This window comes from Triturus cristatus, chromosome 3_2 (assembly GCF_964204655.1).
Source record: "Triturus cristatus chromosome 3_2, aTriCri1.1, whole genome shotgun sequence".
NCBI classification, from domain to species: domain Eukaryota; kingdom Metazoa; phylum Chordata; class Amphibia; order Caudata; family Salamandridae; genus Triturus; species Triturus cristatus.
This window is the reverse complement of record NC_140584.1, coordinates 1,169,473,449-1,169,487,081: the sequence shown is the minus strand read 5'-3', so window position 1 is coordinate 1,169,487,081 and position 13,633 is coordinate 1,169,473,449. Positions and strand designations below refer to the sequence as shown.

The 13,633-nt window shown below is 46.4% G+C and overlaps 1 protein-coding gene across 1 annotated transcript in view; it reads left to right on the top strand.

Annotated features, from left to right (window-relative positions):
* Positions 1-13,633, top strand: part of LOC146859371 (sterol 26-hydroxylase, mitochondrial-like) — a 152,503-nt gene that overhangs the window by 65,079 nt on the left and 73,791 nt on the right. The window contains exon 2 of the mRNA XM_085650048.1: positions 1,004-1,194. Coding sequence (XP_085506174.1) covers positions 1,004-1,194 — 191 coding nt within the window. The remainder of the gene's footprint in view (positions 1-1,003; positions 1,195-13,633) is intronic.

The following is a 13,633-nucleotide window of genomic DNA, read 5'->3' as shown; positions in this document are numbered from 1 at the left end:
TTGCAGAGTTTTATATAGCGCGAACTTGACCCAAATCCAATCGGGTATCATAGTGCTTTACATAGCACCAGTTACGTTACATGAGGACACTTTTTTTTGTTGTTTTTTTTTGTTAGGCACGGGGAGATTAAGTGATTTGCCCAGAATCCCAGGATGTTCAGCGTCATTGCCGAGACTCGAACACGGTTCCCCAGATTCGAGGTCGACCGCCCTAGCCGTTAGGCCAGCTCCACTCCCCAGTGACACACAGTGACAAGCATTGCATGTTTGTTCGGCCATCAGTGATTACTGACTATTTGGATGTGGCAGCAGAGCGTAGTACTTAAACTAGATGAGTAGTCATGTTAGTTATACCACATTGGTTTGGAAAGCATTACACCTGTTCGGCAAGCAGCAGTTTCGGTATAGTAGTTGTAATTCCTAGCTGTTCTAACTGTCCATGACCTGTGTGTGACTAGCTGTTAGATTGAACATGTCAAATAAATGCATTCTTTTCAACAGGTCGTTATTCCCAATCCTGTCTCTGTGTGTCAAGGAATCACACCTCCTTATGCACCACTCACTCTTAAGCATTATGGCACAGCACATGCTAGTTTCAGGGGTATGTGAGTGTTCAGGAACATTTAAGACCCAAGTGTCCCTAGAAGCAATAAGACCAGGGACCTTCTTGAGCGAAAGTCATTGCAAGGCATTGTGTTGGATACATAATTTGGAAGAGTCATCCAGGAAACTGCCACTAGATTCATCTACAATGAGAGTTGTACAGTTAGAGCATTTCACAACTATGTTGGCTAACGCTATCCCACAGAATGTCCACTGTCTTGCTAAGAAATACTATTCCTGTCCATTAAAAGTGGTTATTCTTAAGTGAAAGCATTTAAAATGTTCCTTCAGATTAATAACCACTGCTGTTCAACACACTGGCTGTGCCTGCACAGCTAAAATGATACCAAAACAAGATCTGTTTCAATGATGTCTTGTATCTGTGGCTTGTGTCTTACAGCTGATTTTCAAAAAAAAGTATGGACCCATGTGGAAATCCACATTTGGGCCATACAAGAACATGAACATTGCCTCACCGGAGATTTTGGAGATGGTGCTGAGGCAAGAGGGGAAATACCCCATGAGATGTGACATGGCGCTGTGGAAAGAACACCGAGACCTGAGAGATTTCGCATATGGGCCCCTGACTGAGTAAGAAAATTGTTCTTTGTTTTTCTCATAATGTGATTAAATTTCTGATCTATAATGCACAGCCCCTAATATGTACATGTTTTCTGGACTTGGGTGTGTTCTGCTGGTCCCACATTGAGGAAATCTTTCAAATGGAAATGGTGTACCGATGGGATTTCTGGCCTAAGATGTAGTATGAAGGGCCCCAACAGAGTACGTAAGGGATTCCTGGTGTCGTTTACAGGTCCCTGACAAAGGGATGCCTGGTCTTAGACCAGGAACCCTTTCTGTATTCTGTTAGGGACCAGTAGAATTTATCTTAGCTGTAGATCACCTGTCCCTAAGAGAATATTTAAAGGGTTATATGTAATACAAAGTTTCCTAGCTATCGTAAAGGAAAGTTTTGATTCTATTAAGGACGCGGAGGCAAGGATTAGGCTTTTCTTTCTCCGTTTATTTTTGCACCAGCAGCTTTACCAAAGATATGTAAACAACAAGAAACTACATATCCCATGATGCCAGGGGACAATGTGAGAAAAAAAGTCCAACAGTCATGAGCCAATCCCGCGTCAGGAGCACCAACAACTTCCTTCGTAGGACGCTCTGTACTCCTCTTTCTTCTTGCGACCACATTAAGCCTTTTCCCATTTAATCCTGCTTGGTAGTGTCCGAACCTAAATTAAAGAAGGATAGTTGTAAATTTGAGAAATGTAAACCCTATGTACAGTCTCAAAAGAAAAAACATTGGTAACGTAGTTCAGAAATCAAATACCATCCAGGATATATAGGAACATTGAAATTGAAAACACTTCACTCACCACAGCTACGGAGGTGTTCTGGGAGGGCGTTATCCTCGCCTCCGTGTCCTTAATAGAATCTAAACTTTCCTTTACGATAGCTAGGACGTTTTGTATTCTATGGCAGGACTGGAGGCTTCAGATTAGGCTAGTTTAAAGCTTATCCACCACCAAAGAGTCCAGGGAAACCACCAGCTTGAAATAAAACCTTTTGAAGGTGGAGTCAAAGGACCGATCCGCAGCATTAAGGGATGTCCTCCATCCATTTGCTTTCTGGATAAAAACTTATTAGACAGCCACGATTTGAATAAGTTGAGAACCTTATTAACATCCCAGAGGACCGAGTAACGAGGTTCGGGGAGAACCGATAGCCATATGCCCTGTAAAAGCTTGGACACCAAAGGATGTTCTCCAAGAGGGTGGCCATCCACCATATCGTGGCCTGTCGAGATTGCTGAACGAAAGGTATTAATTGACCGATAGGCCAAACCGTCCTTCGCTAAAGAAGCTAGGAAGTTAAGGACGTAGACGATAGGAGCCCCCATCGGATCCACCTGTTGTCGAATGCACCAACTCCCCCAAAGGGACCAAGCCGAGCGGTATCGCTTACTGCTGCTTTCTGCCCAGGACTTTGCAAGAAGCGAGGCAGTGTCCACCGAAAGGCCTGGCACTTTCCAGCATTGCCGGAAATTCGCCAAGCCATCAGGTGAAGTCCGCTTGTGTCAAGGAGGTGATGGGGATTCCCCTGAGGAGAGTAGGACCGAGGGGTAGATGGATTGGAAAATCACAGGAAAGTTCCATTAGAACCGAAAACCAGGCTTGCGATCTCCAGATCAGGGTAATCACCACCAGATCCGCCTGCTGTCTCATCACCTGGGTTGTCAAACGCATTATCATCGCGAAGGGGGGAAAAGCGTACCTCTGTTCTTCGCTCCAATCCTGAAGGAAGGCATCCATCACTAGAGCGTCCGGATCCGGATGCCAACTGTAGTACCTCTGCAACTGGGTATCCAGTCTGGAGGCAAAGAGGTCTATCGAGAAGGGGCCCCAATGAGCCTGGAGTTCTAGGAAGACTGAGGTCTGGAGTTTCCATAGACTGGTATCCTTCCAATGGCGGGAGCACCAATCCGCCACCAGGTTGGATGAACCTGGGAGATGTTCCTCCGACAGAGATATCTGGATGGACAGGCAGTATTCCAAGAGATCCCGAGCAAGATCCGATAGCGCTCTGGACCTTGTGCCCCGTAGGTGGTTGATGTAGCGTACTGCTGCCACATTGTCCATCTTGAGGAAGGCTAGTCCTTGGTCCAACATTTCACCGCAAAAGAAACTGCCATTAATTCCAGGCAATTGATGTGAAGATTTTGCTCGGAGGAGGACCATTTTCCACCGGTGGTGACTTCCCCGCAGCAGGCGCCCCAACCGGAGCCGCTGGTGTTTGATTAGATCACCAGGTCGGGCTGAGAACCGAAGATGGCTCGGCCATTCCAGGCCTCCATGTGGGAGATCCACCACTAAAGTTCGGTTTTGGCTTCCTGTGAGAGGGGTACAACCTGAGAGCAGGTGAGACCCTTGCGCAAGTGAAACGTCTTTAGACGGTGAAGGGCCCTGTAGTGAAGGGGGCCCGGGAAGATGGCCTCTATTGATGAGGATAGAGAGCCCACCACCCTAGGTGTCTTAAGGATACTGTTGGTTTCGCCAATGTTCGTCTCAATTTGTGTTGAATTTTGGAAAGTTTGTGAGATGGAAGGGATAACGTGGCATTGACAGAGTCTATCATGAAACCCAAGAACTGTATCTTTTGAGAGGGCACAAAGTCGGACTTGGGTTCGTTGATCACAAACCCCAGAAGCGATACCGCCAGCTGTAACTGGTTGAGCAAATGATGGGGACACTGACCCAAGATGAGTATATCGTCCAAATAAATTATCAACCGAATGCCCTCCAATCGGAGGTGCTTCACCACTGGCTTCATTACCTTGGTGAAGCACCAAGGAGCGAAGGACAGACCGAAAGGAAGGGACCCGAATTCGAAAACCTGTGAATTCTATTGGAACTGCAGGACACGACTGTGTGGGGGAAATATTGGAATTGTTAGGTAAGCTGCTTTCAATTCCAGACGCACCATCCAATCTTGCGGTTGTAGGAGATCTCGAAGGAGGTGAATCCCCTCCATCTTGAAGTGGCGGTAGACAACACACTTGTTGAACTCCCATCCTGTTTTTCCACGAGAACAATGTTGCTGAGAAAACCCCGGGGATGCAAGGTCGCAGGGAGGATCGCTCCCTTGAGCAACAATTCCGAGATCTCCTTGTCTATCAAATCCGTCTTGTGTTTTGAAAAATACAAGGGCTTCGTTCGAATAGGTTGGGTCGGTAGTTCGAAGAACTCTATTTAGAAGCCTGCGACGGTTTGTAAGACCCAGGTATCTGAGGTGAGAGAAGACCAATTGTGAAGAAAATATTGTGATCTGCCCCGATGCTGACATCCCCCAAGAACTGAAGTCTCACCTTGTTGGTTGTTATAGGAAACATTGCCTCTGCCACCTCTACGGTGTGGGTAGGATCTGGTTGGGTAGAAGTTACCAAATGTTTCTGGATCCTGCCACTGTCCTCTACGCGGTTCCGATGATTTGAAGGAGGCTCGGTTGTAAGGGCGGCCGGTCGAGTGCCCCTGCCATGACCGGCTGCGCCAAAAACACTCTGGGTGAAGATCCGCTTAATGGATGATTGGGCTTTATCCAGAGAGTTGAAAGTATTTACAAACTTGCCCAACTATTTCCCGAAAGGATCTCCGAAGAGATTGCCCTCTGCCACTGGGCCAGCCTCTGAGGTGGCCAATTCCCCATGTTTAGGGTCTGTCTTAATGAGTAGAGACCTGCGCCTCTCTATAGAAATCACTGTGTTGGCATTCCCTAGAAAAACGTTCACCCTCTGGGCCCAGCCGGATAGTTCTTCTGGGGAGCTGAGCGTACCAGAGACCTTGGCGTCCTCTGCCATGTCAAGGGTCTTCGCCAAGGGGTCCGCCGTGTCTAAGAGCTTACCTTGGCATACTCTCCAAGAGCGGTCAATGCCCTTCTTGGGGTCATGAATGAATTTATCCAGGAAAGTGGCCATTTTAGGATCCACTTCTGGCGTGACTGCCACTTTACCATCCAGGGCCGGTCTTGGACATTCCGCCGTCAGGCAGCTTCTGACCTCCTGATCTAACAGTTTTCATAACCGGACGGCCATATAGGCAGCGACTTTAGGGGCACTGGAATCCACGTGGAAGACCTAAGGTGGAGGAGGTCATCAGGGTTAAGCATGTCGCTATCCATTTCAGGAGGGGGTAACTTATCTCCTTTTGCGGAGCGCCAGGCCCTACTCGATTCGCCATCCCCATCAGAGGTTTAGGGGAACTCATCTGGGTCAGCCGCAGGCGAAGCAACCGGGAGCTCAGAGGGTCCTGCCAGATCCTCCGCTGGTTGAATGGGCTCTGAGGGGGTTTGGGCAACCATGAACACCTTTTTCAGTCGCTCAAAAGCATCCGAATCCACACACCCCTCCTCAGGACGCTTCCTTTTGGAATCTACGGTGCTAGTGGAGAGCCCACCTGGAGGTAGGGGCTTTGTAGACCCTGTCGAATCTTCCCTCGCAGAGAGGGGTTGTTGGCGCTGAGCCTGAAGTAGTTCAGTTTTCTTCTCCAGTGGCGCAACCACTTGAGACACCGCCTTCAGGATAGAGGAGTCCATCACTTGACAAAAATGATCATCACTGCCGAAGCACAATAAGGGATATGAACCCTGGCACCAGTGGTACCCACATGGTTTTGCTGGCCTAGAGCTTGCGTGCACGATGGCGTGCACGTGCACAGCTGCTCCTCTGCTCCTTGCATTCCCCCCTCCCTTCTCACCCAGCCCTTTGACGCTCTGCTGGCATCTCCCTCCTCCCTTCTCCTCCTCTTTTTTCGCCACTTGTATTCAGGCTCCTCGCATTCCCCCCTCCCTTCTCACCCAGCCCTTCTTGTCACTTCTGCTCGCATCTCCCCCCTCCCTTTTCCCCCTCCCTTTTCGTTAGTTTCATTTGCCTGTACTTCTCACTGGACACTTATTCCAAATCGCTGTGACTCATGCCGCTCTGCTTGTTTTCTGGCGGTAGCCTGACATGGGCATTAACATACAAAACAATTCTGAATTCAGCCAGCGCACACATATAATTTGAGACCGGACACGCAATGAGCCGCTATGCTGCAGTCAGCCCTTGTAAATCATAAAACTCGTCAACCACAGATCACTCCCAACCTGCAAAGTGGCCAGCCACCCACATACCCGTATTACTCACAACATTGTCATTGAAAAAACGCTTCAGTGCATGATATCTAGTGAAATGCTACTTTCTTGAGTAACCAAAACAGGGCACCCAGGAAAAAACTATAAACATTCATTTTGATGTGAAAAGGCCTCTGCAATTGAATATTTCTTAGTAATTTATACAACAGGAATGACTTTTTAAAGCAGTTTTTTTATAGTACATTCGTCACATATTTTAAACATTACACAGTCTACTAGCTGAATGTCTCTCTCCTTCTCGGTCTTTTTCCTCTTTAATTCTCGCAGTAAACAGACAACAGTGGCCACTGGGCGTGAAGGCAGACAGAGCCGTCCTGCTTGATTATTGGCTTTGCATTCCCATGCGTTCGCGCAGTAAACATGCCCGAGGCGCCAGCCGAGCACAAGGCACGCGGAGACATCCTGCTTGATTAAGGGCTTTGCATTCCCATGCGTTCGCGCAGTAAACATGCCCGAGGCTCCAGCCGAGCACAAGGCACACGGAGACATCCTGCTTGATTATTGGCTTTGCATTCCCATGCGTTCGCGCAGTAAACATGCCCGAGGCGCCAGCCGAGCACAAGGCACGCGGAGACATCCTCCTTAATTGTTGTTTCCCCTCTGAGCTGAGTCACTTGACACTCCACTCCCAAAAAAACGAACCATAAAAATTTTTACTTTTTAAACAAAACTACCTTAAACAGTATTGTTAGGTGGGTCTAATTTTAAGGAGACTATGGCGGGCTCATCTCAGCGTTGTACAGTGTTTGCATTAGTTTATGGATTACAGCAGATTTAAGAGTTAATTTATTTTAAGGAAAATAATTCTTTGGTATTTACACACAAGGGGAATCTACCTGACCAGAAAAAAAATCCCTGCACTTCTATCTAACTTACATCTCAACATACAGCACTCTGTAAATAACTGTCACTTCTCTATACCAGTAAATACATTTCTTTCTAAAACCCTAATCCACCTTTATGTCCCATATCTCATTCCTTTACATAAACACTCCATTTTTAGAAATATATTTATACATGGCTAGGTACCTACCACACTATTGCTCTTGCCTTAAAAAATCTCTGTACGTCACACCTCTCTTTCAATAAACCTCAGTGCACCACTGCACTTACCTCTCATAAACTCAACTTACAACCTCACTGCGAACCTAACTCTAGATCTCTCTCAATCAGCTCTCTGCCCCTATCTTCTCCTCAAATCTCCCTCTCACTCTCCCTCTTACTCTGCATCTCTCTCCCTCTTACTCTGCATCGCTCTCCCTCTTTCCCTCTCTCTTTCACTCTCCCTCACGCTCTTTCCCTCACGCTCTTTCCCTCACGCTCTTTCCCTCACGCTCTTTCCCTCACGCTCTTTCCCTCACGCACTTTCCCTCACGCTCTTTCCCTCACGCTCTTTCCCTCTCTCTTTCCCTCTCTTTCCCTCACTCTTTCTCACTCTCTTTCCCTCGCTCTTCCTTTCTCTCCTCGCTCTCCTCTAACTCTCTCCTCTAACTCTCTCCTCACTCTTTCCTCTCTCTCCTCTCTCCACTCCCCTCTCTCTCCTCTCCTCTCTCTCTCTCTCTCCACTCTCTCCCTCTGCATCTCATCCCACATCATTTCTCTTACATTTACTTCACCTCCCTCTTAATTTCATCACTTTCTATTACACTTTCTACCATTTATTACACACTTTTTTAACATCTTTACATTACCTTTAACTACCTCTTGCATGCCTTTCTAAATCACCATTCTCTTTAAATTCTCTCTCTGCCTCTCAACTCACTGCCTCATCTCTATCTTCCCCACCTCACAGACACTATCTAGCCTCTCAATTTACCACAACAATTGGACTACCAGGTCTCGCCTATTATTAATGTCACCTTGCTCATAATTTTATTTGTTTATCTCTACAATACTCTCTCTACCTCTTACACTCCATCTATCACGACCATTGTTTTCATCTCTCTTTCTATCTCATTCACTATTGCCGTTCAATCTCTGCTTACGTCTCACTCGTTTAATACATCAGTCTTACCTCCATCTCTCTCTCCCAAATTCTACATTCTATACTTCTCCCTCGCCCATCCTCTGTATTACACTCATCTCTCTACCTCATCTTCACCTCTTTTCTCTCTACTTCTCATAACGTTCGAATTTTAATCCCACCGGCTCTACCTGCTTCTCTGCCTCGCTACTTACGTTAAAAACACCTGTCATTCTGTGCTTCACCTTTCTATTTGTGCTATCTTATAACTCACCTCTCTTACTAACTTATTTCTATATAGTCCTTGCCTCTTGGCTTGGCACCTTTCTTACTAGCCTACATTTAAAAATGCATGCCAGCCCTCTAAAAACAAGCATTGGCATAGCCAATAGGTCTCACATTTGGGACCTTATATGCTTTTAGCCATGCAACATTAACGCTATTGCACCAAGGATATTGTGATGCATAACTAAATACTTATAAGGTCCCAAAAGCGAGACCTATTGGCTATGCCAATGCTTGTTCTTTATGCAGACAAAATGTCTCGGGCTGGGGCGCTCTCCTGCTGCGCCTACTAATTACAGCGTTGTGATTGGTTTGCGTAGGGGAGGGAAGCTGCCTGCTGGCTGCTTCCTGTTCAAGCGGCACCAGTACAGTGTGACCGGCCAGGAGCGGAGGCGGTGCGGTATCTGGCACTCGGGTACGTTTTATTTTATTTGTTTTATTCCCCCCGCCCCGCGACCCCCTCTGTCCGTCCCTCCAGCATGCCGGCCGCCGCTGCTTTTAAAGTTTAGAAATACAGATGACGTTAATTTTGAAAGTCGCTGCTAATTGCACTTCCGTTGCTGTGCGCTCTCATCACAATTTATAAACATTAATGTAAAATTGTAATGTGCAACTCAGAGGTGACAAGTAATATAAATGTAAAAGTGCCGCTAATTGACCTCACCCTTTCACTCATGCCTACAACGGTTTATTAGTAATGCCGGGCGTAGTACTCCGCTCCGCCCACGGAGTGTACGTAGCGCTGCCTGCTTCGTAGTTTACGAAGTAGGCATAGCAGGCAGCGCTACGCACACGCCGCGGGCGAAGCAGAGCTGCCCGTCACCCGCCCGCCCTAATTTTAAAATAAATTAAAGAATTTAAAAGTAAATTAAATACCTTACCTGCGGTGCGGCGTCCCGGGGCTCCCTCTTCCTGCTTGACCGGCAACTTCTTCTCACAAATGCGCATGCACGGACGCCCACGCATGCGCATTTCTCAGTGTCTATCTACTTCATCTTTTACCTCTACAAATCATCTTTCAGTTCTCCATACCTCTTGCTCTGTGCTTCTACTCGCTTTACCCAACCTGTCTTTCTACACCTCTCTTCTCATTTTGTCACCACTCCACCTCTGCTTTTCATCTCCTTATACCTTTGGAAAACAATACATTGGAAGCCTTTGCGGTTACATGCAGGCCTTTTTTACACAGATTATGACTTGAAATACATTCATATTTTCTGCACTTGTGTTTTTTAAATGGCATTTCATGCATGAAAACAGAAAATTAATTTAAGGAAATAGTGTCATACTGATTTACAGCACTGCACAGTCAATGAATGTATTTATTGTATAGTTAAAACCATTACAAGTGTATCAGTGTGTTCAAAAGTTAATATAGGCAAATGATACCATCAGCATCTGCAAAGATTGTCCTCTATAGCTCATAAAAATTGACAATTTCTTAAATGATAAATAATTCGATCGTCTTGCTTTATTAACATTCCTGTTTCCTCAAATTTGCTTGAAAATGCACCATTTATCCGTGGGTTGTTTGGGCTCGCTTGCTGAGCTCTCTGCTGTGCAGCCTGGCAATAATTTTACGCCTCACCCCTTTCAAATGTCACCAGCTGCCACTGCCTGCCTGGGACCCCTGCTCTCTACTGTTTCTGAGGGTATAACTGCCTGGGCTGGTCCCTTGAATATATATTAGATCCTACCTGTTTTACCGGTGTTTTTGCGCCAGGCAGGGGCTTGCTGCAATATTGCCCAAGCGCTACTAGCACTAAAATCCAAAGCACTAACTTCCCCCGTGTGAAGCCTCTTCCGACTGTAACTGAGGAAAACCACTTGCCGGCTACACGGGGGGTAATGCGCTCCAAACGCGTGAAAACTGATGGGCGTGTGGACCCCTGGCGGCGGGAGGGCCGCACCGCGCTAGGAGCCTCTCAGCACAGACGCGGCCGCGAAGGAGCGAGAAAACTCCCGCGGCCTTGAAAAACCTGCAAAGCAAACAAACTGTGCGCTTAAGCCAGGCTATGATTATATAGCACGCGTACCATTAAAACTACTCGATAAGCTTGAAAGAATGCCTTTTATAGTATAAAACGAAGAGAAGAGTAAACACTTATCTGAATGCTGCTGGAGCAGCGAAGAAAGAGGAGTACAGAGCGTCCTACGAAGGAAGTTGTTGGTGCTCCTGACGCGGTTTTGGCTCATGACTGTTGGACTATTTTTCTCACATTGTGCCCTGGCATCATAGCAAATGGAGTTTCTTTTTGTTTACATATCTTTGGTAAAGCTGCTGGAGCACAAATAAACGGAGAAAGAAAAGCCTAATCTGAAGCCTCCGGTCCTGCCATAGAATCTACTCGTCCTCTATAGAGTAAGTAGGGAACTCCTGTTCTTATGTGTAATCTACAGGTCCCTTACCGAGTACGTGAGATATTCCCCATCTTAACTGTAGACTACAGGTATATAAGGAAAGGTGAGAGTGTGCTGCACACCACTATGGATAAATATATTGCACCACAAGTTCCATAATGCAGCTAGGAGGCACGCCCACTGGGCGGGACTATAATTTGAGCTGCGAGTGCGGCAGAAAATTTGATGCAGCCTGCTCCCACACAGACTCCAGTGATCAAGGGCTTGGTAGCCAGAAACATGTTTGGAGAACGTTTTTCTGCCCAAAGCGATGTTTGTCTCCCTGCAACCTGCTAAATAAAGAAGGAGAAAGCACGTTTGTGTGTGGCGCCTCAAATGTTGAGCATTTTCCTGCGGACTACAGGTATATAATGTGGATTCATAGTGGTTAGGGTTACTTATCGCAACAGTATTACAATATGTAGGGAATGCCCCGTCTAAGATGTAGCCTGCAGGTTCCTAAAAGAATACATCAAATTATTTGTCTCAGGTGTACTTAGCAGAGTTTGTTATGAATTCCACCACTTAGGTGTAGGCTATGTGCGTATGTCAAGTGAGAAAGAGATTCCTGGATTAAATGTAGTCCACAGACTCTTAACGCAGGAAGAGGGAGAGGCCAGGTTTTAGGTGTAGTCTACAGGCTCTTGATATTGTATGGAAGAGATCCCTAGTCTTGACGGTAATCGACAGATCCTGAACACAGTGAGGAACGGATTCCTGTTTCTAATCGTAGTCTACAGGTCCTTAGAGTAAAGAAAGGACTCCTGAAATGAACTGTTGTCTGCAGACCTTTAAAAGAGTAAGGAACGGATTCCTGATCCTGGGTGTCGTCTACAGCCCTTTATTAGAGTAAAGTAGGACGTCTTTGCCTTAGGTGTGGTCTGCAGATCCCTGACAGTGTCTGTAATGTGTTCCTGGACTTGGGTGTCGCCTACACATCTCTAACTCAGTACAAAAGAGATTCCTGTTCTTGGGTGTAATCTGCAACCCTCAACATGCCATGGAAGATATTCCTAGACCTTGACATAGTAAACAAGCATTTTCTGGCCTTAGATGCAGTCTGCGGGCTGTATACAGAGTATCTATGGAATTCTTGGTCTTATATGTATGTAGGGTGCAGTTCCCAGGTATAGTATTTAAGGGGTTCCTGGTCCTTGACAAAGAACAGCCCTGCCCTGCATGAGTGACTTTGTCATATAACAATATAAAGGGTGTAATTTTAGGTAAAGCCGACCTCCTGGATTAATCAAATGGTCAGCTCAGCAAAATATAACAAGCATTTACAATGCAACAGTCTCGGCATTGTTAAAGTTAGAGCTATTGGCATTGCTCATGACATTATTTTTGTTTATGTTTATGTTTTTAAAACATTTAAAGAAACAATAGTTTAAACATAATAGTATTAAAACGTGTCACCAAGCGCTATGCTAGCAGCAACACCAAAAACCATAAGAAGACAATTCACATTTTACAGAGATACGCACACACCAGTTCATAATCCACCCTCCTGCGGGTGTGGTAGTCAGTGAACAGGAACAGTGTTTGCAAGCCTGTGACGCTTAGAATGGGAACTAAATGCCTACAGATGATAGGGTTGTGGGTAAAGGGATCCAGGTGTAATAGAAATGTGGTGCCCTGGTGGCATGCGAGTTTGCTGAATGAGGGGATGTTACAGTAAGACAAGAGTCCGAGAAAGGTGATCGGGAGCAGACGCGGATGCTCAGATACACAAGCAGAGAATGTCCTCATACTGGAAGATCAACCACGGTCCCAAGTACCGAAGGAAGATAATTGAAGCCTACCACTGCGTGCTGAACAGACAGCAGGATAGGACTAGTCTGCCGGCTCGTGTACAGAAGATCAAACAAGTACCAGGATTGTTAATTATACTGGTGCAGTCACCAGTGCACAGGCCAAGAAGTGCCTTGTAGTACAAACTCACCGAACACGGAAAGGTTCCGTGTACAAGGAAGAGATTAAGAAGGGAAAACAAAAGCACGCCAAGAACCGAGGGCGTCATTTTGAAACCACAACTATGCATTCCCTGACGAAAAATTACCGTCAAAAATCACCCCTCCTGCTCCGTCATGAGATTGTTAGTAGCCGTCCGGTCGAAAACATGAACCACAACAACTTTTTATATTTCTGAGCAACAGAACTGGTTGCGTCAGCAGAACGAAATTAGGCATTTCCCGTCTGACTTAATTACCTTTTCATGTCCACAAGAAGGGAGGCGCCACACTAACAAAAGAGGGCACTGACATGGAACAGGCAACTATTGTGCTGCCCGCATCCTCGCTGCAAGCGGGGGATAAGAACGGAGCCTAGTTTCCTCACTAGCATAAGAGGGGTTCTCGGTGTCTGTTGCCTTACCTGGCGAGAGCCATGAACACCGCCGTCTTTCTCCGAGGTCAAGCAGAAATGCCTCAGAGAAACGCAGCGGCATTTCCAGATTCGGGGGCGTGTTTTTCTTTCTCTCCTCTTGCCATTGGCTGGAATGTTTACATTCCAGAAGAGAGAAAGAAAGTAAAAAACACGCCCCCGAATCCGAAAAAGACGGGGCTTGTTTGGAGAGACAAAGCTCTTCTCCTATGGCTGACCAGCATTTACGAGGCCAGCCAATGGAGAAGTGGGAAGAAGTGGGGCGGGTTCAAGCCCCACTTCTGAAAATTATTAAATCTGGCG